Source organism: Mastigoproctus giganteus, chromosome 1, assembly GCF_048544385.1.
Source record: "Mastigoproctus giganteus isolate SK-2022 chromosome 1, ASM4854438v1, whole genome shotgun sequence".
Lineage (NCBI taxonomy): Eukaryota > Metazoa > Arthropoda > Arachnida > Uropygi > Thelyphonidae > Mastigoproctus > Mastigoproctus giganteus.
The window spans coordinates 36000389-36026870 of NC_143575.1; the positions used below are offsets into that span (position 1 = coordinate 36000389).

At 35.9% G+C, this 26482-nt stretch overlaps 1 protein-coding gene across 1 annotated transcript in view; it reads right to left on the reverse strand.

Annotated features, from left to right (window-relative positions):
* The window catches only part of Ptpmeg (protein tyrosine phosphatase Meg), a 526004-nt gene that overhangs the window by 295928 nt on the left and 203594 nt on the right, over positions 1-26482 (reverse strand). The window contains exons 7-9 of the mRNA XM_090379497.1: positions 23489-23586; positions 17592-17712; positions 10763-10856 (exon numbers count right to left, since the gene is read on the reverse strand). Coding sequence (XP_090235623.1) covers positions 10763-10856; positions 17592-17712; positions 23489-23586 — 313 coding nt within the window. The remainder of the gene's footprint in view (positions 1-10762; positions 10857-17591; positions 17713-23488; positions 23587-26482) is intronic.

Genomic DNA, 26482 nt, shown 5'->3' on the forward strand with positions numbered 1-26482 from the left:
AATGGGAAGCATTCAAAGAAATAATCTTGGAAGCAACTAGGCTCTTCATACCAACTAAGAAATATTGTTCAAGGTTTAGGCCTAAATGGATGTCAAATGAACTAATGAGACATGTGTCAGAGAAGAAAAATGCATAGGCTACATATAAATTATCAATATCACTGAAGGTTATGGTAGATAATAGCTGGTCTGTAATCAAGTCATAAAGAAGGTTAGGCAGGAAATTCAGTTTAAGAGAAATCTTTGGGAAATGATGCAAAGAAAAGCAGCAAAGAGTTCTTTACTTATGTAAACTCTAGAAGGAAGGGGATGAATCAGATTTATCAAACTGATATCGATGGTTCACCTGTTGATGATCCTGCTCAGGTAGGTAACAAACTGAATGAGTATTTTGCATCTACATCTACACATGAGGAGTTATTCAGGGAGGGAAATGCCATAGGTGTATTAAACTCAGGCAGTGAGCTAAATGATTTTATAATAACTGAAAGCAAAGTGGAGTAGAAATTGTTGAAGATAAACATAAGAAAGGCACTTGAGGTGGAATTGGATCTATCCAGTTATATTAAAGGAGGCAGCAAAGGAAGTAAGAAAACCCTTAGCCATAATTATGAGGGCTTCTTTGGACTCAGGAGAGGTACCCATGGACTGGAGATGTGCAAATGTGACCCCAATTCACAAAGTACAATCAAAATGTAACAAGTGATTACAGATCTGTTATTTTAACTTCAGTTCTGGAGAAATTAATAGAGGCACTGGTTAAAGAAGCACTGCAGTATCATCTGGACAAGACTTCAGTTACAGTTCAGACATAGTAAGGTTTGTTAATGGGATAGTCTTGTCTGACCAATTTGATTGGATATTATGATGTGGTCACAAAGGAACCGGATGAAAGAATAATTTTGATATAATATACTTGGATCTTAGGAAGGCTTTTGATACTGTTGCAAATGGAAGACTGCTGTACAAATTTGAGCAGTACGGCATTGGGGACAAATTGCTGCTATAGATAAAGGGATGGTTTAGTGGGAAAAGACGGAGAGTGGTAATCAATGGACTGATCTTTGTGGACTAATGTTATTAGTGGAGTCCCCCAGGGTTCAGTGTTGGGTCCATTTTTGTTTTCTGTATTTATTAATGATACTGATGAAGGTATATCAGGCTTAATGTCTAAGTTTGCAGATGATACGAAGGTTAGCAGGGTTGTTAATGACAGTAATGATAGTATGCTACTGCAACAGGATCTGGAAAAGTTGAGCAGATGGGCTGAGAGGTGGCAACTTAAGTTTAACACTGACAAATGTAAAGTACTGCACATGGGTAGCAGTGGCCCCAGAGTAACATATCAACTGTGTGGTACACTCAGGGTGGTAGAGAATGAAAAGGACCTGAGGGTAATTGTGCAATCATATATGAAGTTTTCTGAGCAGTGCAGACGGTCTGCAAGATCATGGTGTCTTGTCAATGATATACAGGAATTTTTCTAGCAGGGATAAGGAGGTTATTATCCTTTTGTTCAAGGCAATGGGCAGGCCACACCTTGAATACTATACAGGCCTGGAGGCCTCATTTGAGGAAGGATGTAAGAGCTGATGGAAAGAGTACAGAGAAGGGCAACAAGATTAGTGAATGGAACAAAGGGTTGCTCTTACAAAGAAAGGCTTCATTTTTGCAAATTATGAAGGCACCTGCAAGGTGATTGATCTGATTGAGGTGTATAAGGCCTTGAATTGTTTAGCATGCTCAATGCTGATGGGATTCTAATTTTTGCCCAGATTAATCGCCTGTAGGAACATAAATTCAAATTGAGGAAAGACAGTTGTAGAATAGATGTGTGGAAATTTGACTTTAGCCAGCAGGTGGTTGATTGCTGGAACAAACTTCCATCTGTCATTGTAGAAGTTGACAGCTTAAATAAATTCAAGGCAGAACTAGACAAACATTTGGAGTGAATGGATGGATGAAATGGGAAGGGGGTGTTTTTTTTTTTTTTTTTTGGCTGATGCTGTATAAGCTTGCTTTTTTGCATCATATGCCTCTACTAGTGCTAATGCACATTATAATAAATTCAGTATACAGAGCCCAGATCATAATATTTTTACTAATGTTTTTGTTTTACAGCAAATTTTACTTGTAAATGTTTAGCCAGCAGACTTTGTTGTTGTTGTTGTTATTTGGTTTTTAGGAGCATTCCAGTAGACTTTGTACTTCCAGTAAGACTATATTTTTACTTTCAGCATCTGAAAGTGCTAGTCACCAAACATAAATACATAGATACAAAGCTACAAATGAAGTTTTTGAAAGTGTTAAATATTATTAGCATTAGTAGTAGCAAATGATGCAAGCTTATACAGAATCAGCCAAAAATATATATATAAAAATAAATAATTTCATACATCTATCTATCCTACAACCATCCATTTTCAATTTATGTCTCATCACTGTTGAGAAAGAAAGCCATTGGAATTTAGTTTACTCAATCAATTTAAAGCTTTAAACACTTTACTCAGGGTTTTCTCATAGGTGGATGTCCAGTTGTCTCTCTTACTAATCTTATTGTTCTTCGCTGCACCCACACATAAAATAAACATACATACAGTTTCTCACACATAAAACCTAATTAACAAAGGTATAAATAATATATACATAACAGGACTTAATGAATAATATAAAAATAGATAAGCAATAGACTCTTTAAACCTGTACAACCATTAAGCACAATATTTCACAAGGAAAAATATCAGAAACAATTTTAGAGCAGCATTTTTTATTCTATTCAAACCAGATAACATCTATTTATGAAATTTACATTAAATATGGTAAATAAGCTAATTATAATAAATATGGAATTTAATAATAATATGGAAGTTTTCAATAAATATTCCATGGAAAGATCTCTATCCGTGATTTTATTCTATTCTGCAAGGCAGCGCCCTCACATCTGGTGTTTTTTGGAGGGATTATGAAGTAAATGTTATCCCATAAGGATGTAATAAGGAAAATCCTTATTACATCCTTATTATCATTCGTTTCAGTGGTTATTTCTTTAAAATTCTTTTTTTCCATCATAAAGTTAAGTTTCCTCAAAATTTTTTTTTTCCCGCTTACTTTATTAAGTTTCATAAGTCTTTCCAACAAAATTTGTAACCCCCCTTTTGCTGTATCAGATATGACCATATCAACTACAAGTCTCACTGTACAGTTTATCACTATCTTTATATCCTCCTCCTATCCGAATCAATTCTGTTACCTCTACATACATACCATCCTAGAAAAAATCTTGACACACATTCGTAAATGAAATAAGCAATATTTTGGCCTATAAAAGTGATCGGCAGTTAGCCATGGATTCATTTCAAATGTTACCGCTAAAATGATGAGCAAATGGAGTTTCAGAGAGAAATGAGTTATGTCATGTGAAGAAAATTTCTGTGCTCAGGAATTAAACATTCTTACTCATATAATATTATCAAAAAAGGCTCTGAGTATAAGGAATATAGTATATAATAAAATACATAGTATATAATAAAATACATAGTGTATAATAAAATTCTTACCATACTGGCTAAACAGAATAAACAAAAACTGATTTTAATAGTATAATGAAATAAAATAAAATAAAATGGCGGACGAAGCTCTTTGAAGCTCTTGGAACAGAGAAGTTTTTCCTGATTTATTTTCTGATTTATTAGCTAAAATTGTCATATTAACTTATTTCTAGAGTAGCTTTATATTCCTAGTTACGATACTTAGTTTAAAGTTTAACTTAGACAGAGATTTTGTAGGTATTACTTAGTATTGGTAACGGTATCAAATCCACGTGTTAAGTACCGTTCGTGAATTCCCGCCATTTTTACACGATAGCATAACCTTAGTGTAGTATAGTGCATAATATAATATTGTCAATTAATCAGTAAATCTATTAATCTTGATAAACTTTATTGTCAATTAAATTGTACTTTTAACTCTATATATATATATATATATAACGACTTAATCGTAACAAATAATTAATACATATAACTGTTTTGGGATATAACTTAAGGATTTAATTTTGTTTTGAAATTTTATTGAATTAAATCGGAATCATGACTCAGACCAGAGCAGCAAAGCAAAAGGCTCAAGCTAATGGGAGTGCTGTGGTTCAGGGGAGAACTGAGGGGGGCAGTTGCCCTCTGAATCACAGACTTTTAAAATGCACTGTTTGCTTGATGTTTGCGGAGCAGTCGGGTACAGGACATGATACTGCCAAGGGGGATGTCTGTGTGTGCACGATGTAAGGAGTGCAAGGAAATCAGGCGACAACTCAGCGTTGTTATGGGCCTTTATGAGAGCTTGAAGGACAGGGTGGATGCCCTCGAAGGAAATAAATTGAGGGGCCCATCAAGCTCTCAGCCGCCCACATCAACGGCAGAGCTTGCACTTGGTCATCAGGCAACACAGAGCAGCCCACTAGGCAGAATGCGCTGGTCCCACAGGAACTAGTAGTTGTTGGTGACTCTATTGTCAGGGAAGCAGGGAACATGCTTTGCAAAAAGGATAGGTTGAATAGGACCAGGGTATGTCTGCCAGGGGCAAAGGTTGATGACGTTGTAGAGCGGATATCATCTTTTAAGGGCACAAAAGGTGATATAGTTGTACACGTTGGCACTAATGAAATTAAGAGTAGGAGACCGGCGGAATTACTTAGCAAGTACAGGTCACTGTTGAAAAAAAAGCCGTGAATTAGGGGTGAATTTGAAAGTGTCTGCAATTCTGCCCAGACACGATAGGAGGGAGTATATGATGAGAGCCTTGTCGATCAATTCGGCCCTGGAGGGATTGTGCAAGGCTCAAGGGGTAAAATTTTTTTCAGCCTGGACTGTACTTGTTAACAGGAGAGATTGCTTCTACAGGGATGGGATACACTTAAATAGAAAGGGTGCAAGAATTTTTGCTGATGTTGTCAAGGCAGAGTTAGGTGGGTCGGAAAACTGCTAGTCGGGGGGGATACAAGGACTAATAGATTAAAAGTAGCCACTGGCAGAGGTGGAAGTGATTCTTGCACTGCTTCTATTGAAATGAGCAGAAGCCTGAAAAACAAGTTGCAGGATATTTCAGAGACTGCTGGGAGTCATTGTGGTACAAGTAAACACATGGGTTGTGTTAGGGTAGCCAAGAATAGAAACAGGTGCATGTATACCTGCATGTACACCAATGCTAGGAGTTTGGTAAATAAATTTGATGAATTTGAGGTATTGCTCAAAACATCAAAGGCAGATATTGTTGGGATATCAGAGACGTGGTGTCACACAGATATAAGGAATGCGGAACTGGAATTTGGGGAATACAATGTGTACAGAAAGGATAGACAGGACAGGAGGGGAGGAGGAGTTATGCTATTAGTTAAGAAACACAAAGTCCAAGGAAGTGAAGCCAGTCGACATCGATGGACAGGGCAGTGTCGAGTCAGTTTGGTGTGACATAAGCATAGGGAAATCAAAATTGAGAGTAGGAGTGTGCTATAGGCCTAATGCCTCTGATGAGTATAATAAGATATTGTACAGGGAAATAGAGTGGGCCAGTAAATCAGAGTCTTATAATGGGGGATTTTAATTTCCCAGATATTGACTGGAATTTGTGGGTTGGTCACTCGCACACTAGCAAGGCTTTTGTGGATTTATTGGATGATTGTTTTCTACATCAGCATGTTCGTGAGGCAACAAGAGGGAGCAATACTCTTGATCTGATTATCAGTAGTGATTCTTCATGCATTACGAATCTGCAGATAAATGAACCACTAGGTGGCAGTGATCACAGTGTGTTGAAGTGGGATTTACTCAAGGAGGTAACTACCATCAGAGGTAAAGGGAAGGGTTTTTGTTTTCGTAAAGGCGACTGTGATGGTCTGAGACAGTATTTAAATTCTATACAGTGGGACCAACTGATGATGTTACTAACAGCAAACTCAAAATGGGAAGCATTCAAGGAACTAATCTTGGAGGCTACCAGGCTTTTAAAATGCATGGGATACATACAAATTAATGGGTAACATGGAAGCCTATGATAGATATAAGTTGGTCTGTAACCAAGTCACAAAGGAGATTAGGCAGGCAAAGGCAGACTACGAAAAATCCTTGGCAAAGGATGCAAAGAAAAACAGAAAAGAGTTCTTTACCTATTTAAACTCAAGAAGGAAAGGGATGAATCAGATTGGTCCACTGGATATTGATGGTTCAACAGTTGAGGATCCTGCTCAGGTGGCTAACAATCTAAACGAGTATTTTGCATCAACATTCACGCATGAGGAGTTATTCAGGAAGGAGAATGATGTAGGTAAAGTAAACATTGGCAGTGAGCTGGATGATTTTGTAATAACTGAGAGAAAAGTGGAGGAGAGATTGTTGAGGATAAACATAAAAAAGGCACCTGGGGTGGATGGGATCTATCCAGTTATATTAAAGGAGGCAGCAAAGGAGATAAGCAAACCCCTAGTCATAATTATGAGAGCTTCTTTGGACTCAGGGGAGGTACCCATAGACTGGAGATGTGCAAATGTAACCCCAATTCACAAAGGAGGATCAAAGGCTGACACAAGTAATTATAGATCTGTTAGTTTAACTTCTGTTCCAGGTTAATTAATGGAGGCACTGGTTAAAGAAGCACTGCAGGATCATCTAGACAAGAATTCAGTTATAGCTCAGACGCAGCATGGTTTTGTTAAGGGCAGGTCTTGCCTGACCAATTTGATTGGATACTATGATGTAGTCACAAGAGAACTGGATGCAGGGAATAACTTTGATATTATATATTTGGATCTTAGAAAGGCTTTTGATACTGTTGCACATGGAAGACTGCTGCACAAATTGGAGCAGTGTGGCATTGGAGGCAAATTGCTGCTATGGATAAGGGGATGGTTGAGTGGCAGAAGACAGAGAGTGGTAATCAATGGACACTGCTCAACGTGGACTAATGTTATTAGTGGAGTTCCTCAGGGTTCAGTGTTGGGTCCGTTGTTGTTTTGGGTGTTTATGAATGATATTGATGATGGGATATCAAGTTTAATGTCCAAATTTGCAGATGATACAAAGGTTGGCAGGGTTGTTAAGGACACCACTGACGCTATGCTGCTGCAACAGGATCTGGAAAGGTTGAACAGATGGGCTGAGAGGTGGCAAATGAAGTTTAACATTGACAAATGTAAAGTACTACATATGGGAAACAGTAACCCCAGAGCAACGTATCAACTCTGTAGTACTACACTGACAGTGGTGGAGAATGAAAAGGATCTGGGGGTAATTGTGCAGGCAGATATGAAGTTCTCTGAGCAGTGCAGACGAGCTGCAAGAGTAGCTCATGGTGTCTTGTCAATGATATACAGGAATTTTTCTAGCAGGGATAAGGAGGTGATTATTCCCTTGTATAAGGCAATGGTTAGGCCACATCTTGAGTACTGTATACAGGTCTGGAGGCCTCATTTCAAGAAGGATGTAGAGCTGCTGGAACGGGTACAGAGAAGGGCAACAAGATTAGTGAATGGAACAAAGGGTTGCTCTTACGAAGAAAGGCTTAAGTTTTGCAAATTACAGAGTCTAGAGACTAGGCACTGGCGAGGTGATCTGATAGAGGTGTATAAGGCTTTGAATGGTTTGAGCATGCTCAATGCCAATGGGATTCTTCATCTTGCTCAGAATAATCAGCTCAGAGGGCATAAATTGAAATTGAGGAAGGACGGATGTCGGATAGATGTGCGGAAATTTGCCTTTGGCCAGCGGTGGTTGGTTGGTGGAACCGACTTCCATCACTTGTTGTTGAAGTTGATAGCCTAAACAAATTTAAAGCTCAACTGGACAGGTATTTCGAGCGAACGGAGGGGTGAAATGGGAGTGGTGTGTTTTTTTTTTTTTTTTTTGGCTGATGCTGAATAAGCTTGCTTTCTTGCATCATATGCCCCTACTAATGCTAATGCTAAAATAAATAAAATTATTTTATTTATCTTATTTCATTTTTACTACTAAAATTGGTTTTATTTGTTTTGTTGTGTGTTTAGTCAGTAGGGCAAGAATTTTATTATATTCTTATTCGTGTGTGTCTACTGCCTCGTATAAAATTCTCATTACTGTTACCATGTCCCTCTTTTCCATATTTTTCCCGTTCTGATCCTTACATTTAATTATATTTTCTTCTCTATTGGAATGTAGTTGAAATCCTCTGGCCACTTTCCCTGCATTTCTGATTACTTTAAGATTTACACTGGTTTGAATTGCATTTTCCATTTTCCTTAATGTGGCTTTCATTTCCTTCCACCATGTTAGCATTCTTTCATCCAATTCTCTTTACATTTCTATTGTTACCCATGGTGTTTTAGCTACAGTTCTTTCCTATTTCCTCATTACCTCAATAACCCTATTCCATTCTTCAATTCAGTTCTTATCCATTACTTCACTTTTGACCTTATCTCTCAATTGGTCTTCAATCTTTAAAAAACTCAATATGCATACTCTTATTCTTTCCATAACCCATTTGGTTTCTTTCTTTGTGTTCTCCATTCTCTTCAGCCTTTACTATTATATCCATAATCACTATATTGTGATCACTATCAATATCAGGTTCTGGATATGCAGCATACAAATTTTTTCACACTATTCCTATAATCCTCCTCTTATAATATAATCTAGTTGATATCTTCCTACATCCCCCATCATTTTCCATGTATAACAGTTGGATTTTATGATTCTTAAACAATGTATTTGTCACAAACTAATTTATTTCTCCAAATTCAACCAATTTTTCCTGTTCTCTCGTAAGGGTATGATAAATGAGTTTGGGGGGACAGAGTGGTTACCAATGGATACTGCTCAGTGGAGTCCCACAGGGTTCAATGCTGGGCCCATTGTTGTTTTCTGTATTTATTAATGATATTTATGAGGGTATATCGGGCTTAATATCTGAGTTTGCAGATGATACAAAGGTTGGCAGGGTGGTTAATGACAGTAATTAAGGTATGCTACTGCAACAAGATTTAGAAAAATTAGGCAGATGTGCTGAGAAATGGCAATTAAAGTTTAACAATGACAAATGCTAGGTACTGCATATGGTAGCAGTAATCACAGAATAACATATCAACTGTGCAGTACTACACTCAGTGTAGTGGAAAATGAACAGCACCTGGGGGTAGTTGTGCAGTCTGGTATAAAGTTCTCTGAGCATTGCACACAGGCTGGCAGAACAGCTCATGGGGTTTTGTCAATGATATACAGGAAGTTTGTTTGGCTACATCTTGAATACTGCATACTGGTCTGGGGGGCCTCATTTTAGGAAGGATGTGGAGCTGCTGGAATGAGTACAAAGAAGGCAATGAGTTTGGTGAGGAGAACAAAGGGGTGCTCTAACCAAGAAAGGCTTCAGTTCTGCAAGTTGCTGTATCTGGGGGCCTAGACACCAGATGCAGCAACTTGCAGAACTGGGGGACTAGGCACCTTCAAGATGATATGGCGCCTCTGTAGCTAGGTGGGAAGGAGCAGTAGTGCGTAGCACACGCTTCTTGATTAGACCGGAGTTCGAGCCCGTCACCACCAAATACGGAGGATGCGGAAAGGTCAGGGAATGACCACCACATATCCCGGAGCAATATGGCCTTAGTTTTTAATGCTCCTAAAAAACAAAAAATAACAATAACAAATAACCTTCAAGATGATTTGATTTTCAGGTGTTTATAGGTTTGAATGGCTTGAGCAAACTGAATGCTGATGGGATTCTTCCTTTTGCTTAGACTATGCACATGGGGAGCATAAATTCAAATCAAGGAAGGATGGTTGCAGAATAGATGTGCACAAATTTACCTTCGGCCAACAGGTAGTTGATTGTGAAACAAGCTTCCATCTGTTGTTGTGGAAGCAGATATTATGAATCAATTCAAGGAAGAACTAGATAAACTATTGCAGGGGATGGATATGTGAAATGTGATTTTTTTTTTTTTTTTTTTTTTTTTGGCTGATGCCATATAAGTTGGTTTTCTTCAAACCATTTGCCACTATTAATACTAATACTAAATAGAATAAAACATAGTAGCTAAAACTGAATAAAGTATGATAAAAAAAAAATCAGTACGTGCATAACCATATGGAAATTCAAATAATGATAAATAGTATAATTAAATATTTATGAAGATTTTTCAGCATCACATAAAACAGGGATTAGCAACCTATGGCACCAGTGCAAAAGGCAGCATCTAAGACAATTTCAACTGGCACTGTGCAACAATAATTCCATGTTGAGATGAGTTCTTTAATCACCTCAATTAGGGATGATTAAATTAAAGCTATGAAAAGTCACAGAAACAATCTTGTATTTAAATTCAAGATGAAATCACCTAAATACATAAAAAAAAGCAGCACTAACCCGCAACACAGTAAGACTTTCAAAATAATAGTACGTAGTTTCTAAACATATAAAAGCAGCCCCCCCCCCCCCCATTTTCGTAATTCTTCGCTGGCACCAAATATCTTCATAACAAAAGAGCCTGGCACCTCACTTTCCACATGAATTTAACACACCATAACTAGAAAGTTACCAACCCCTTCAGTGCTAAGTACAACAATATTAAAACATAAACACACACATGAATAGTCAAAATAACAATAAATAACATAATAAAGAGACAAACATAATAAAAATCCATACATTGTGAATTTCTTTATACCTTGATACCATGTACAATTTCATACCTCTGATATGACAGCACAGCAAACTGTGCAAAGCATGCAGTGCAAATGGTGCTTACCCTTACCCTTGCCCGATGTAAGTCTACCCCATACATATCCAATCGCTTGGCATGATCAAGGAAATTATATTCAGCATCTGCAGGAGTCTGCCCTCTAAAAAAATAATTTTACTTATTAATATCAAATAAGAACAACATACTGTACAAAAATTCCTTGATTAGATAATCTAATACCATACAGTAATACTATTATATATCCAGTGCAGTCAAGATGTTTCTGGACTGGCCTCACAGTGCAGTATTCAATAAGTGAAGCATGATTTGTTGTCATCCAATTGTAAATTTCAACCTGAATGTGTGTGTGTGTGTGTGTGTGTGTGTGTGTGTGTGTGTGTGTGTGTGTGTGTGTGTGTGTGTGTGTGTGTGTGTGTGTGTGTGTGTGTGTGTGTGTGTGTGTGTGTGTGTGGGAGTCTGTTAATGATTCAAAGTATGTTTTAACTGCTATGTGTGTGTGTTTGAAGTGCATTTATTTTATTATGATTTTGGAGTGTGAAAAAATGCCGATTTTGGAAAACTGTGCAAATATCAAATTTTGCCAATGCTTGGAGAAATATTTCTGAAACACTGGAAATGATGCCTCAAGTTTACAGAGGACATATTCCATCTTGTACCACCAAGTATGAATGACATCAGAGATCAGATGAGGGAACAGAAAGTTTAGCAGATTATGATCACGATGGAAAACTTTTAACTGCTTGTATGCGTGAAAAAAACTGATACAGCTAGACAACTTGAGTATCAAAATGGCTGAGTTAATGGCAAACTTACAGAAACATTAAACATACATTGAGTTGCACAGCATATAGTGTCATGGATGCTTGCTGATGATCAATGCAATGAGTATATGGTAATTAGCAGAAATTTCCTAACAGCATCTGATAATGATCTGTTTTTTCTAGAGTCCATCGCTGTCAGGGACGAGACATAGTCTTCTCTACAATCCACAAACAATCATGAATCAGACTTTGAAATCACCTCATTCACTATGATCAAAAAAACCTCAGATATATAGGTCAAAATAGAAAGTGATGTTAAAGTTTTTGTTGCACTATGAATTCATTCCTCAAGTGAAACTGTGAATAAAGAAAGATATGTACATGCATTATGGCAGCTGTAAGAGGCAATTCAGCAAAAATGACCATAACAGGAAGCAGTGAAAGCCTCAAAAGCTTCAAAACAATACACTAACACATATTCATTGCTCATTTCTCATGTAACAAGAGCTCACCAAACAATACTGTCGTGTTACTACATCTCCCTTACTTGCCTGACCTCTCATCACATGATTTTTATTTTAAAATGGTATGGAGAGCATTTTGTAACTCAAAATGCTCTCCATACTATCCAGCCAGAACAGTTACCAACAACTGGGTCAAGAATTGCAAAAAAAAAGTGCACTCCTGCTAAAGGAAGATGAGTGGCTATGTCTAAGGTTTGATTATATTTAAAGTGTGAGTATAGGAACCTTTTGACTGTATCACACATTGTGTCCAAATGTTAGGTTACAACTATAAAATCTTTTGTAGAAGAATATCATAAGGCTCAATTTACACTGGGTTGAAAAGAAATGTGGCTCATCATCAACCATTTCATATAGTATGATAGTTGCACAACTCTCAAATTGAACTGATTACAAGTATGATGGTAAGGCTTTATGGAAATAAACACACACTCCTCTGCAAAGAACAGATCTTAGCATATGGAGGATTCTGAACAGAGGTCAATATGACCCCAGTTAGCACCCTAGAGGCTGGCTAGATTAGATTCAGGTCTAGAGATACAACTGCTAGCTTCATCCCAAAGAATATCCTCCCTTTGAAGGAATTCAATGACAAGAAGAGTTCTATGTGGAAGAATATTATCATCTATGAGAGTGAATTTAGGCTTCAAGGCACGTCTTAAAAAGATCAAATAAAGCTCAAGGATCTCTTCCTTTACTTTTGAGCAGTCAAGAGACCTCCCTCAAAGATGCAATACTATGCTAATCATCATTCCAGTTACAAGTACAGTTTGGCCACAGCAGCCCTTGCACTATTAAACCCCATTCCAATAACAACAAAGATGTGAAATTTTATGCAGCCATTCAATTCTTCATATCTCTTCCCATACCATAATAGCACTGCTCAGTAGGATATGAGAAGCACAGGGGCATATTCCATGCTCTCTCCAGAACATGAGAATGAATCAGTTTCAAGGTTAAATCTTGACACATCTTTAAAGCAAACACTAAGCTAATATAAAATTGGCTCCAGAGATGGTGCTGCCTAAACTGTCAGACAGTGTGTGGTGGGGTGAGGATTGGATAAAACATTGGATAAACAAACATCACTATATGGTTGGCCTTGAAACTATCGTTGTTGCAGCCACTGAAAACTAAAAAAAAAAAGAACTGCCTGGTTGTTAATTGCATATTTACTGTTAGTTCATCCTGGAATGTAACTCTTGCTAGGACTATGAACTTGTCTCTGGGAAATTTTTTCTTATATTGCTGCCATAATGTTGAAATTAATCTTCATGACATGTTTAAGGTTGTGGCCACCTCAGATTCCTGTTGCCCTGCTAACAACCATCCACCAATATAAATCTTAAAAATGTGCCCTTAGAGTGGCACATTTTTAAGTAATCAGTGGTTATAATCACTTTCCTACCACAGGTTAGGGGAAACACCTGAGCTCGTATCCCATCAAGAATGAACAAATTTTGATGAGCATTTTCAGGCAAAGGTTGTACGATGATTTTAACTCCTGAAAACTGAGGTTTATTATCCAGGAAACCAAATGCAACACAGTTACAGTCAAAATATACTGATGCCTCATAGTCTTAGTTGCTTAACACAGACCTAACTTAACATCTTCCAAATATCTTAAGTTGCATTCTGCAGAAAGAGAAGAGCTAATCACATACAACATTAGATTAGAAATGTGTGTTGCTGTTCTGTGACCTTCACAGCCAACTTGAGTTTCATTTTCCAAAACTTAAAATCATTTTCTGATGTCACATTTAGAATAATCCTGTTAAAATGCAGCAGGACTTCAAATTTCATGTAAAAATTTACATGATTATATTTAAAAAAATAAAATAAAATAATAATAATAATTAAATGGTTATACCTTAACTTTTGGACACCAGTGTACATAACATTTACTTATATCTACATTGTTATTTATATAAATTATTTTAATTATGCATTTAACGTTTCTAACCATCAAAAAATTTCCAATTACTTATTTTATAAAATATTTCATAAAAATATTTACATAAAAGTAAACAACACAAACAGATTCAAAGCCTTTGTATAACATAGTCACCCCTCCATACAGAAAAATAGGGAGAACAATATATTATACAGTATGGCTTGTGGGGGGGGGGGGGATGGATGTTTATTGGCGCATTAGCTGCTATGGCTAAAGTGCACCTAAATATTTTCTAATTACATCATTGTTTTACACACTTTTCTTCAGAATGAAAGCCACATGTAAACCCTGAATATTTTTGCAATGCAATTAGGGAGTCACTGTAGCAGTTCTATATTCAAATGATGTTCAACAGATTACAAATCCCAATGAACTGTGGGAGGAACAAATATTGCCATAACATGCTTTTCACTAATCATCATCCACAAATTCCCAGTCAAAAATTGTAAAGAACCTGAACAGGTGATCCCTTAATATTCAGATGCACACACACAAAAAATAAATAAATAAAATAAATAAATAAATAAAAGGTAAAAAAAAAAATTCTACCAACTCTCCCTACCCTCCAATGTTTGGAAGAACCCTTCATTAGAACATGCAGCAGCCTAGAATGCAAGATGTTGAGGATTTTGAGCCTTACAGTAAGTTGTCATGGAACAAGTAAATACATGGGTTGTATTAGGGCATGCTGACTGAGTAATTACAGGCCTGTCAGTTTAACTTCTGTTCTAGGGAAAATTCTCTGGTTAAAGAAGTAATGGAGGATCATCTAGACAGGAATGAACTTTTACTACAGTCACAGCATGGATATGTTAAGGGGCAATCTTGTCTAACCAACCTGATTAGATATTATAATGTAGTAACAAAGGAACCAGATGCAAAAAATAATTTTCATATCATGTACTTGAATTCCAGGAAAGCTTTTGATACTGTTGCACATAACAGACTGCTGTACAAATTGGAGCAGTGTGTCATTAAGGGTAAGTTACTGCTCTGGATAAAGGGATAGTTGAGTGGGGGAAGACAAAGTCCACTAATGTTATTAGCAGAGTCCCCAGGGCTCAGTGCCAGAGCCATTGTTGTTTTCTATATTTATTAATAATATTGATGAAGGTATGTCAGGCTTAATGGCTAAGTTTATAGACGATAAAGGTTGGCAAGGAAGTTAATGACAGTAATCAGGATAAGCCACAGCAACAAGATCTAAACAGATTATGCTGATAGGCTGATAAATGGTAGCTGAAGTTTAACATTGACAAATGCAACATACTGCACATGGGTAGCAATAATGCAGATTAACATACCAATTACGTGGTACTACACTCAAGGCAGGGAAAAATGAAAAAGATCTGGGGTAATGGTGCAGTCAGATATGAAGTTCTCTGAGCAAAGCAGACAGGCTACCAGAACAGCTCATGAAATTTTGTCTATGATATACAGGAACAAGGAAGAAATCCCATTGTATAAGGCAATGGTTAAACTGCATCTTGAGTACTGCATACAGGTCTGGAGGCCTCGTTTTAGGAAAGATGTAGATCAGCTAGGATGGTGAAGAAAAGGGCAATTAGATTGGTGAAGGGAATTAAAGGGTGGTCTTACCAACAGCACAGGCTTCAGTTCTGCAAATTCAGCATCTCAAGAAAAGACACCTGCAAGATAATCTGATCAAGGTTTTAAGGCTTTGATTGGACTGAGCAAGCTCAGTGCTGATGGCATTCTTCCTCTTGCTCAGACTATACACATGAGGGGGCATAAATTCAAATTGAGGAAGGCCAGTTGCAGGATAGCTGTAAGGAAATTTGTCTTTAGCCAGCAGGTGGTTGACTGTTGGAACAAACTTCCATCGGACATACTCACCAAAAGCTGCTCTTGGTGGCACCTCCGTAGCCAGGTGGGAAGGAGCAGCAGTGCGTAGCACACGCTTCTTGATTAGACCGGAGTTTGAGCCCATCACCACCAAATACGGAGGATGCGGAAAGGTCAGGGAATGACCACCACATATTCCCGGCGTAATATGGCCTTAGTTGCTAATGCTCCTAAAAACCAAATAACAAACAATAACATGCAAGTATACCTGCCACTGTTTTTACTTTTAATAGCCCTAACAGCCCATGTATTTGTTTGTTCCACAAAGACCCCCCTCCCCATCATTGACATCTTACTTTCCAAGTTATTGCTTGTTCCAATAGCAGTACAAGAATCGCTTTTGTTTGTTTGTTATTTGGAGCATTAGCAACTAAGGCCATATTGCTCGGGGATATGCAGTGGTCATTCCCGACCTTTCCACATCCTCCATATTTGGTGGTGACGGGCTCGAACCCCGGTCTAATCAAGAAGCGTGTGCTATGCACTGCTGCTCCTTCCCACCTGGCTATGGAGGCGCCTTAAGAATCGCTTTTACCTCTGTCTGCAGATACTAAGGAAAATTCTACTCCATGAGCCTTGCACAGTCCCTTTCAGAGACAAACTGATCAACAATGCTCTATTCACATACTAACTCCTATTGTGTTTCAACAGGATTGCAGATGCTTTTAATTTCAATCATGAGTTTTCTCAACAAATGCTCTGTACTTGTTAATTAAATCCTCAGATCTCCTACTCTTAATGTCATTAGTACCAGTGGTATAGTCGGGCCGGAACAATGTTCTGGTACTTTTTATAAATGTCATAATAGAAAATCATTAAATTTATACACTTCATATTATGAAACAATGGCATAATCAAAGGTGAGGGAGAAATATCTATTTTACCCATTGCTACTAAAAATATATATTAATAGTAATCCTTAAAATTAATAATTTCTTTAAAAATCTATTTAAAAACAAAAATATAAATTTTGCAATGAAACTTGAACGTTTCTTACTAAAGTACAATGTGTCAGATAAAGAGATCCAACGAATGGGATATACTGTGATGCATGGCGAACACTGCATTTTGATTCGCCATGAGCTGAATGCTAGAACTGGTTGTTCTATGAACCGCGAGTCTGAAGTCTGATTCAGTTACTTGTACAGTTGATGTGGCATTATCATATAGTCTTCTGGAGAAGAAGTGTTCTGGTACTATTTTTTTTTAGCAATACACCTCTGATTAGTACCAAGATGTACAATGACATCACCTTTGCCTTAAAGGATGATAGCTGCTCTACATCATCTACTTTATTCCCTGGCAGACACACACAGTGGTCCTATTCCACCTGTCCTTTTTGCACAACATATTTCCCATTTTCCTGACAATCAAATTACAAACTGCAGCTACTTCCTGTGGGAAACTAGCTTGTTTAGCCTACACACACTCTGACCATGCCAATGCAAGAGTCACATGAATAGCCATCTACTTTCTACAAAATTACAATAAGTTTGCTGTTTTTCTTTAAATCTTATAAATGCTACATATTATGTATTATTCTATGTATCTGAAAATCAAAACATTCATTCATCATTCACACTTCAACATCAAATCTGTTCCCTAATTTACGAATTTCTAAACAAACCTTTGTAAATGAGAAATACCTGTAATTAACAAACTGTATGTACAAATATGATTAGAATATTATGACTATAACAGATAACACATTTAAGAATTTATCAATATCATGCAGTAATTGGCAATAAAACAAAATCACTGTTTCATACTTGTGCAGTTTATGAAGCTCCATTATTTTCTTCTCAACTTCCTCAGTCTGACAGGGAACTAGGTGTAGTTCTGAAAGGTAGCCATGTTTATGTTCTTCTTGATTAAAATCACCAAGTTCAGCTAAAAATCAAATAGAAATAATATTTACATGTATAAAATGTATTGCTTTAACTCACCTGATATATCAATCTATGTAAATTTTAAAAGATTAATATGGGGAGGGGGGGAATGGGGTGAGAAAAAAAAATTTTTCTCCTTTGAATTCTTCTTGGTCAAGTAAATTCTAACTATTGAAATATTTTTTAAAATAAGTCAGCTAATATATCTGACATCTCTTAACAACTGTTAAATTTTATTGCAACAATAAAACAAAAAGTAAATTTGTTAAAAAAACTCATGTATTAATTAATGGTAGTTCATCAGCAAAGTAGTAAAAGGCTATGAAGTTATATTTCAACACAGGCATCAAAATCAATTTAAAATTATATACACTACTTTCAATTTCTGTTGTAAGGACAATTTGGTCTCTTCAGTAATAGAGATCAATTTCTATCCTTCGAAGACAGGCTTAGAATTATGCTCACATTAGACACAACACCATTATCCATGAGTCTATGCCGACCGGGCTAGCCGAGTGGGTAAAGTACCTGCCCGGCAACCCAAAGGTCGCGGGTTCGATTCCCGCCTCGGGCTTGGATCAAAGTACTGCAAAAACCTTGGGAGGTGCAATATGGCCACAGAAGCCAATGCGCCAACAACTACCAAATCAAAAAAAAAAAAAAAAAAAAAAAACCATGAGTCTATCTAAATTGTTAAAATTGCTTAGTATGAATAGCATTACCAAAAAGGTAAATCCACTACTTATTTAAAAGTCAAGGCACTGTCATGGCAGCTGTTTCAAAATGAACTGGTGTCGCATCAGAAGACAAGTGGCCTCTATTAGCAAACTTATACCAACTGGTGAATAATGTACAGTGCTTAAAGCAGGCAGTCAAGTGGTGTATGGAAGATTCAATTTGTACCTTTAACCCCCGATGCATCTTGAAACATCATGAATGCCTACCTAATACCTAATAGTGTGTTTTGCTGCCTTTTGCCATGATAACCACTTGCAACTGGTGTGGCATCAACTCCATGAGACTGCAGGTGTCCTCAGGTATCCAGACTAGCTGGACAGAAAGACATTCTGAAGTTCAACAAGAGAGTGAAGCACTGGCATGAACTGGTCAATGTGGCATTCTGCTGCATTCCACAAATATGCGATGGGGCTGACATCAGGGGATTTGGCAGCCAGAGGAGCACACAAAATGCTTGGACATGATCCTCAAACCATTCCTGCACAATGGAGTCTTTGTGATATGGGAGCAATGTCTTGTTGAAAGAGTCCAATGTCCTCTGAATACAGTCACCATGTAGGATAAAACTTGGTCTGAAACAATACTGAATTAAGATCTGACAGTGAGGGGACCCAGTGATGTCCATGAAAATATCTCCCAAACCATGATAACACTGCAAGCAGCTTTTTTTTGTCCAATCATGCAGTCTGGTTGCAGCTGTTCACCTAGTTGCCATTGAATACGCACCCATCTATCGGTATAATGCAGCTGCACCTTGATTCATCAGCCCAGGCAACTATTTTCCAGTCATCCAATATCGAGGAACATTGCAATCATGCCCCCTGCAGGCAGAGGTGTTGATGGCAGTCAACACTGCCACATGAACAGGCTGCCTATTCCACAGGCCTGGTTGTAATCTGCCATTAATTGAAGAATCATGAGCTATCTGTTGTCCTGGACAGCATATGCCAACCACCATTCACCTCAACTGTCAACCAGTGGTGGTCTCTTTCCATCCTGGCACATTGGGTGGCTGTGCGTCACTCTCCACCACAGCTGCTCTCAAACAGCCAACAATGCCTGTGGTAGCTGATATGCTGGCTCCCACCTTCCTAGTACCACAAATCATTCTCCATTCAAATTCCATTAAGTCCTTCCCTTTTTCCATTCCATGTGAAATGGATTGAAAGGCTCTACCTGTGCTGTCACTATATATATATATATATATATATTGCAGCGGTCGGTGACCTCACTCCTAGGTACTGTGGGATGTGTCCACTCATGGACGGGTGGTTAATGAGTGTATTTCAACACAAACATTGAAATAATTTTAAAATTTTACATTTGTTTTCTCAGTATAAGTCACCTACTGAGAAATCAATCTGTTTATTTAAACTCAAGGTACTACTGTCAGAGTGGTACCTTGCATTTATATAAATAAACAGCAATTCACTTTTATGGTAATGCTATTTATATAAAAATATAAATAGCATTATTGCATTCAATTTCTGTCTTAGGGACAGAAATTGAATGCAGTAATGTGTACAATTTTCAAAAATTATACGCTGTTCTGTAATGTATGCAATTTCTTTGCTAAAAGCACCATCTCAGAAACAATCTTAACAAATTTGCACTTAGCAATTAAAATTTAGGACATGCATTTCATTAATCACAATAGGTGTAAATAATCCAAAACTGTTTTTTTTTTTTTTTTTTTTTATAAAAATCATTAATAAAATCATTTATTAAAAGAAAACTCCATACAGTACATGTACTGCTATACTGCTTGTGCAGCAGAAATAAATTACTTACATAAACTTACACATTATTAGAACATACCTACTTCAAAGTAATGCAGAAGCCTTATTCCAGCAATGCTGTCACTAACTGAAGCACTCCTGTTACTTTTTCTTTGGAATGATTCTTAATATAGTATTATTGTGTTTTAATAATGTTCTTCCTATTGTCAAATCTTTTAAGTCAAGCTTTAAGTTGAGAAAGAAGGAAAAAATCACAAGCAGCTAAATAGGAGGAGTGGGAAGGATAGAGTTCCACAGGGTTTTTTTTCCTGTACAATATTCAACTACAGATAGAGCAATATGGGGACATGCATTATAATGATTAAGGAGCCATATGCCATTTTCCCATTATTTTCAACTTGTTTCTAGTTGAACTGCACATATATAGTGGAAGTTTAAAAATTTGCTTTAATAAGAATTATAATGTTGACTGTCATTCTAACAAACTATTCAAATCAAAATGCTAATGGAATTATAAATGGAGAGTAGTTACACATGAAATAAAATTAAAACAATTTTTTTCTATCTCTGAAAAATTCTACTCTAAAAAAAGACAACAAAAAAAAATAAGACTTCTCCAAATTCATTCATTCATTTGAAAGAGGGGATTTTCACTTAAAAAAATTAAATTAAATTAAAGTAAAGAAGAATAAATTTTAAAACAACATAATTTGGAATACTTGTTCTGTACTGGGGAAACAAAAAACAGGGAAAGAGATTTAAGACTTAATTTACTGGAGATATTAACAAACAAACTAAGCATCACTGGAAACACAGGACTTTACAATTGTTCATTACACTTTTATTATGAAATGGATGCTTGCTGGAAAGAAATGACTTGGCTACTTTTAATGTTACCAGTGGCTGCTGCTTTTCTTCAATATTGTCAAAATTATATATTCATTGAAGATTCTGTAATTACATCCTACATACAAAAATGGTGTATTTTTGTAACTGCAAACTAAAGGAATATATCTATCTTTGTTACTACTACTTTGTACTTGATAAATTTAGACTGTTCAAGTGTCCAATTCAGCCATTAGGGAATAGCCTGAAGGTAACACTTAAAGAAGGAGAGTAAAACAACTTTTATAAATAGTTCTATTTTCATAGGTAAAAAGGCTTAGCTGGCTGCACTGAACCTAAAAGAATCAAACCGTTCACAGCAGGTTTCCTTGTTACTTAATGCACTGAACCTAAAAGTTTCAAACTGTTTCACAGAGAATCACAGCAAGTTTACTTGTTACTTTTCAGAAAAAGTAAAAAGTCAAGTCAAAATAACATGGCAAGTGATTTGTTATGTGATGTCTGAGATTTGCTAAGAAATAGAAGGATTATGCTAAAAGTCAAACTCTCACTAAATCCAAATTATGTCTGATTTAAGTGAAACACTAACTCACTCTTAATGCAGTACAGCCCAAAATAACACATCTTGACACTACCTATGCTATATGCCGTAGCCAAGCGGTCAGACACACGCGCACATATGTATACACACCCGCACATATGTATGCACACACACACACACACACACACACACACACACACACACACACACACACACACACACTAAATAGAAAATTTTATTTTTATTTATAGTGGCTTCTATATGGTTTCTATAAAAATATTCTAAATTTTACTGCTAATATCTACTTAAAAAAAATAATAATAAATAAATACAGGTGACAAACGTTCAGTGTACAGGTGAAACAATAACTTGCTACTTTAAATTTGCCAGGGGATATAAAAATATCGAAATAAGAAAGAAATATGGCCATATATATGGTGAGTTACAATCACTACTTGTTAATGCTGAAATCTTGAATGAATTAAATAGAGGGACAGTTCTTGCTTTACGAGTTTTCGCTTTACGAGTTCCCGGGTTTACGAGCTTTTTTTCCCAAAGTATTAAGTATCAACAAAATCAAAAATGTGAACATTAATTTCAAAAACTGAATGTTAAACATTCATAAATACTGCATTTCAAACCATGCACATAGTTATACAATACAGTGTACCGAGCTTTACGATATTAATCCATTACCATCATATCATGAAAATATCGTAATGTGAATCCAATAATACATTGTTTTTTAGTAATTCATTCCGTGACCTCGGAAGTTCAAATCTTCGCTATATAACTCACTAAAAGGTTGTTTTTTAGTGTAAATTGTATTAGTTACCAATTCAAATCATTAAACGTACTACACTTTCATCATTATCATATGTTATAAGAAACAATTTTGAACGGCTTTGTGATATTTTTCTAAAGCACATTTCTGGAAATCACAACCATAAAACAATAAAAACAATTTGCACTTTCCGATTTATTGGGCTTTTCTGTTACTGCAAGCAATTATAAACAGTTAGGAAACTCGATGTTATTATTTCATTTGTGAAAATACCGATAGCTGGAATTGTGTGGGTTTTTACGTTATTATGATGAAATGTGTTTCCCCCTTTACTGAAATCTTCAATCGTATAAAAAACAAATTTTCAGAATCTTCTCTTCATTCCTTTTTTTGCTTCGTAAACTTGTTACTCCATGCAAATTGTGTTAGTTGCAATTTGTGCATTCCATTAAAAATTGTTTATGCATGCTTTTGAAATTTATAAAGAAAAGAGAAAATTATCTTGGAAATAAACACCTCTTGAAGCATTTCTAAAGAAGCTACTCTCCTTGTGCAACAAATGAATCAGTGCCGAGTCAATAATGAGTGATCAATGAGTGTGCATTTAGTCAGTGATGATGAAGAATAAACATTTGTAAGTCATAAATAATTTCTCTATTATTATAATTTGCTTGATTTTACAGGCTATATTTTCATTTCTTTGGATAAATCAATCATTGTTTAAACAAACTAATTAGTTAACTAATTTCATTATTGATAACGTAACCCCTATTTTTAATATTAGGTCAATGGGAAATAAATTCCTGCTTTACAAGTTTTCGCTTTACAAGCACACGCTAGGAACGAATTAACTCGTAAAGTCAAGAACTACCTGTATTACAATTCATAAAAAATAATCTGGTTTTCATTAAATTTTTGGAATTCTTCTACCTAAAATAAAAACTATATCATTAATATATCTGACAGACTGGACATCTTGTTCTGAACATCTTAATGTGCTTAAAGAGAATAATATAAGTGCTGATATAATTTAAAAATTGTACACGTTTTTTCAGTAGGGGCCAACCATCTTCTAGTAAAGTAAAATGAATGTATGTTTGAAAATTAATAGTTAATACACTGTACTTACACTGTACTGCACAGCTAGCTAATAAAGTAGCTGTAGCAGGTGGCACAATCAAGCGACCATCAAGAATATCCTTTTTCAACTGAAGGAAGAAATGATACCTAAATAAAACCACATGGACAAGTGAGAGGTTTGCCTGTGTAAAATAATATGCTCCATTAAAACAAAATTTGAAAACAGTAAATTAAATCTTATTTGGATTAAATATCTATAGCCTTCTTAACACAATTGCTGCTACCTATATTTGATAAGAGTGCATCTGATGCACCATAATTTTCTGAAAGTTGAAACACAACAATTGTTAATTTCACGGCCTTTACTTTAATGGCATTCATTTACTGACCACTTAAGAATAAATACTAGATGTGTTATGGCACCCTACTAAGGGTGCTTTTTGAACTCATACATGCATGGCAGCATATCACTTCTAGTGCTGTTTGGCACTAAATTATTTTAAAGGCAGTGAATGTGTTAAGCAATTACTTTTTTCTCCCATGTATTCTCCTGTTTCCTTTTCCCTTTATAATAAAGAGAAATTTAATACACTTATTTATCAAAAGTTTTAATTACAAAAGAGAATGAAAAGGCAACAGCAGTTTATTTATTGTTAAAGTTTATGGCCATTATAAAAAGCATTTATTTATTTTATTTATAATTAAACATTTATAGCAAAAATTTGTGAATTTTTCTGTTTCTTTCAAAATTTAATTGCCATGAGTACAAGTTTTACATTGGCTGTGCTGTAGAGTGTATATCTGAAGAGACTTACACACATCTTGACTCTTTATTTCTACGTGTGTTGCACAAATACTTACAAATGCATAAATAAATGTTTGTTCAGTTTCAGATTGTTATCAGATTGAAAATAATTCTAAAAGTCCTGATATGTTTGTGGATACTACACCAGTCCAAAGGAAGTCAGGACACAAGATTTTTTTTTGGTGGTATTAATTTTTTGCAATGCATATGAAGCATGTTTGGAATGCCTATGGGTGAGCAAGACAAATAATGAGCACTATTGATGAACATTAGCAATCAATAACATATTGAATTAAAGACCTTATGTGAAATATTAATAACGTAAATATAAAAATGAAGAAAGGACACTTATTTCCTGTAAAAAAAAAAGTTTAGTTAGTTTATAGTAATTGAAAAATAGCATTCTTTAACATGTACTGTACTGTCCTGTAAGTTATGGAATTTTTTTGTAATATTTCTGCAATGTATCAAATTTCAATATAAATGATATATTTTCTTCATCATTCTTTATATGAGTATGTAATTTTTAAATTTTTGTTTAGAATCAAGCCCCAACTTCTTTGCCTGATGAGACAACACTGATGATCCAGAAACATAACCTTAACCTGGTACAATAATTTAGCAAATTACTGTACTAGATGTCAGATACTGTGGTATTTCAGGTTTGACAACCAAACAAAAATAAACTTTTTTCACATGAAAAACAGCATCATCCCTTCATTTTTATATTTAGATTAAAAGAATGACTACATATTAACCAGAAGTCTAAGCCTTTTGTGATTTCTAAAATAGAGAAAGCTTAGCTGCAAAGGTTATAGAATGAGTATTTGTAAGTAGGAAGATAGCAGATTTTTTGGCTAAAGAGGGAGAGGGGGGGGGAAAGGTTTTTTTAAAAATTCACATTGCACTATAAATTAAATTTCACTGACAACATATATTTTATATTAAAATACAGACACAGAAATTTTTTACCTGTGCAACATGCTTAAAAACAATAGAATAAAAAAAAAATTAAAACCTAGGATAATTCTGTGTGGATTCTGTTTCTCTTTGGATTATCTGACATCAACTGATGACTGCTTGAGGAAAGATACTCTTGAAGATTTTTTCCCTCTTCAGAAATGTTGAGTTAAAAGTTTTGTTTATAACAACAGCTCTGCTAGAGTGGCCTATAAAGAACATTTTCAAAGCTTCACCAGAAAAAGATGTGAATCAGTTGTTTTTCTCACCTTGCTGAACATTCTCTCATATGCTGTTGTTGTTGGTTTAGAGATTTATTAGGTGCATCAGCAACTATAGCCATAGTGCACCAGCTCTCTCATATGCAGCATTGCTGTGGAATTACTAAAATGCCAAACATGACTTGGAATAATTTGTTATATTTCAAACTTCCTTGTGCATCTGTTAGCTCCCCAACCAAGGAGTACTTTACATCAATTCTTTTTTCTTCCATAATAGCATCTGGTAGGTTCTCATAATGAAACTAATAGAAGTGATGTTACAAAACATCTACTGCTTCATCTATTTCTTTATCTTTAACAATGCCAAGAAGTACTGGAAACTAATCCACAAAAAATTAACTTTGAAAACGATGCACTGCCAACTGATGAAATTTGTGCTACCCCAACTATAAGAACATAATTTTTCAATGGAAACTTGTGCATCTTGTAGTCACAAGCAGCAATAAAGTATTGCTTCCAAAAGAACATACGGGAAGGGTTTTTGCTTTCGTAAACGTGACTACAGTTGTCTGAGACAGTTTTTAAATTCTATACAGTTGGACCAACTGATGATGTTACCAACAGCAAATTCTAAATGGGAAACATTGAAGGAATTAATCTTAGAAGCTACTAGCTTTCCAACTAAGAAATACTGTTCAAGTTTAAGGCCTAAATGGATGTCAGAAGAACTAATGAGACTTGTAGAAGAGATGAAAAATGCATGGGATGCATCTAAATTATCATATCACACAGAAGCCTAGGGTATATACTGAGTGATCACTGAATTATGGCCACCCCTTTGAAAACTGAATGCGACCTGCTGACCATGTGAGGTACATGAGTGCGAAGTTAGTCGACCTACGTAGCATAGATAAGGCGTCAGTAGTTCAGTAGGTAGTAAAATTCCGAGTGTGATGGGTAAAAGGAAGGATTTATCGGACTTTGATAAAGGAAAGGTTATGGGTACTCGATGAGCTGGTGCCTTGATTTCCCAAACGGCTGAACTGGTGGGGTCTTC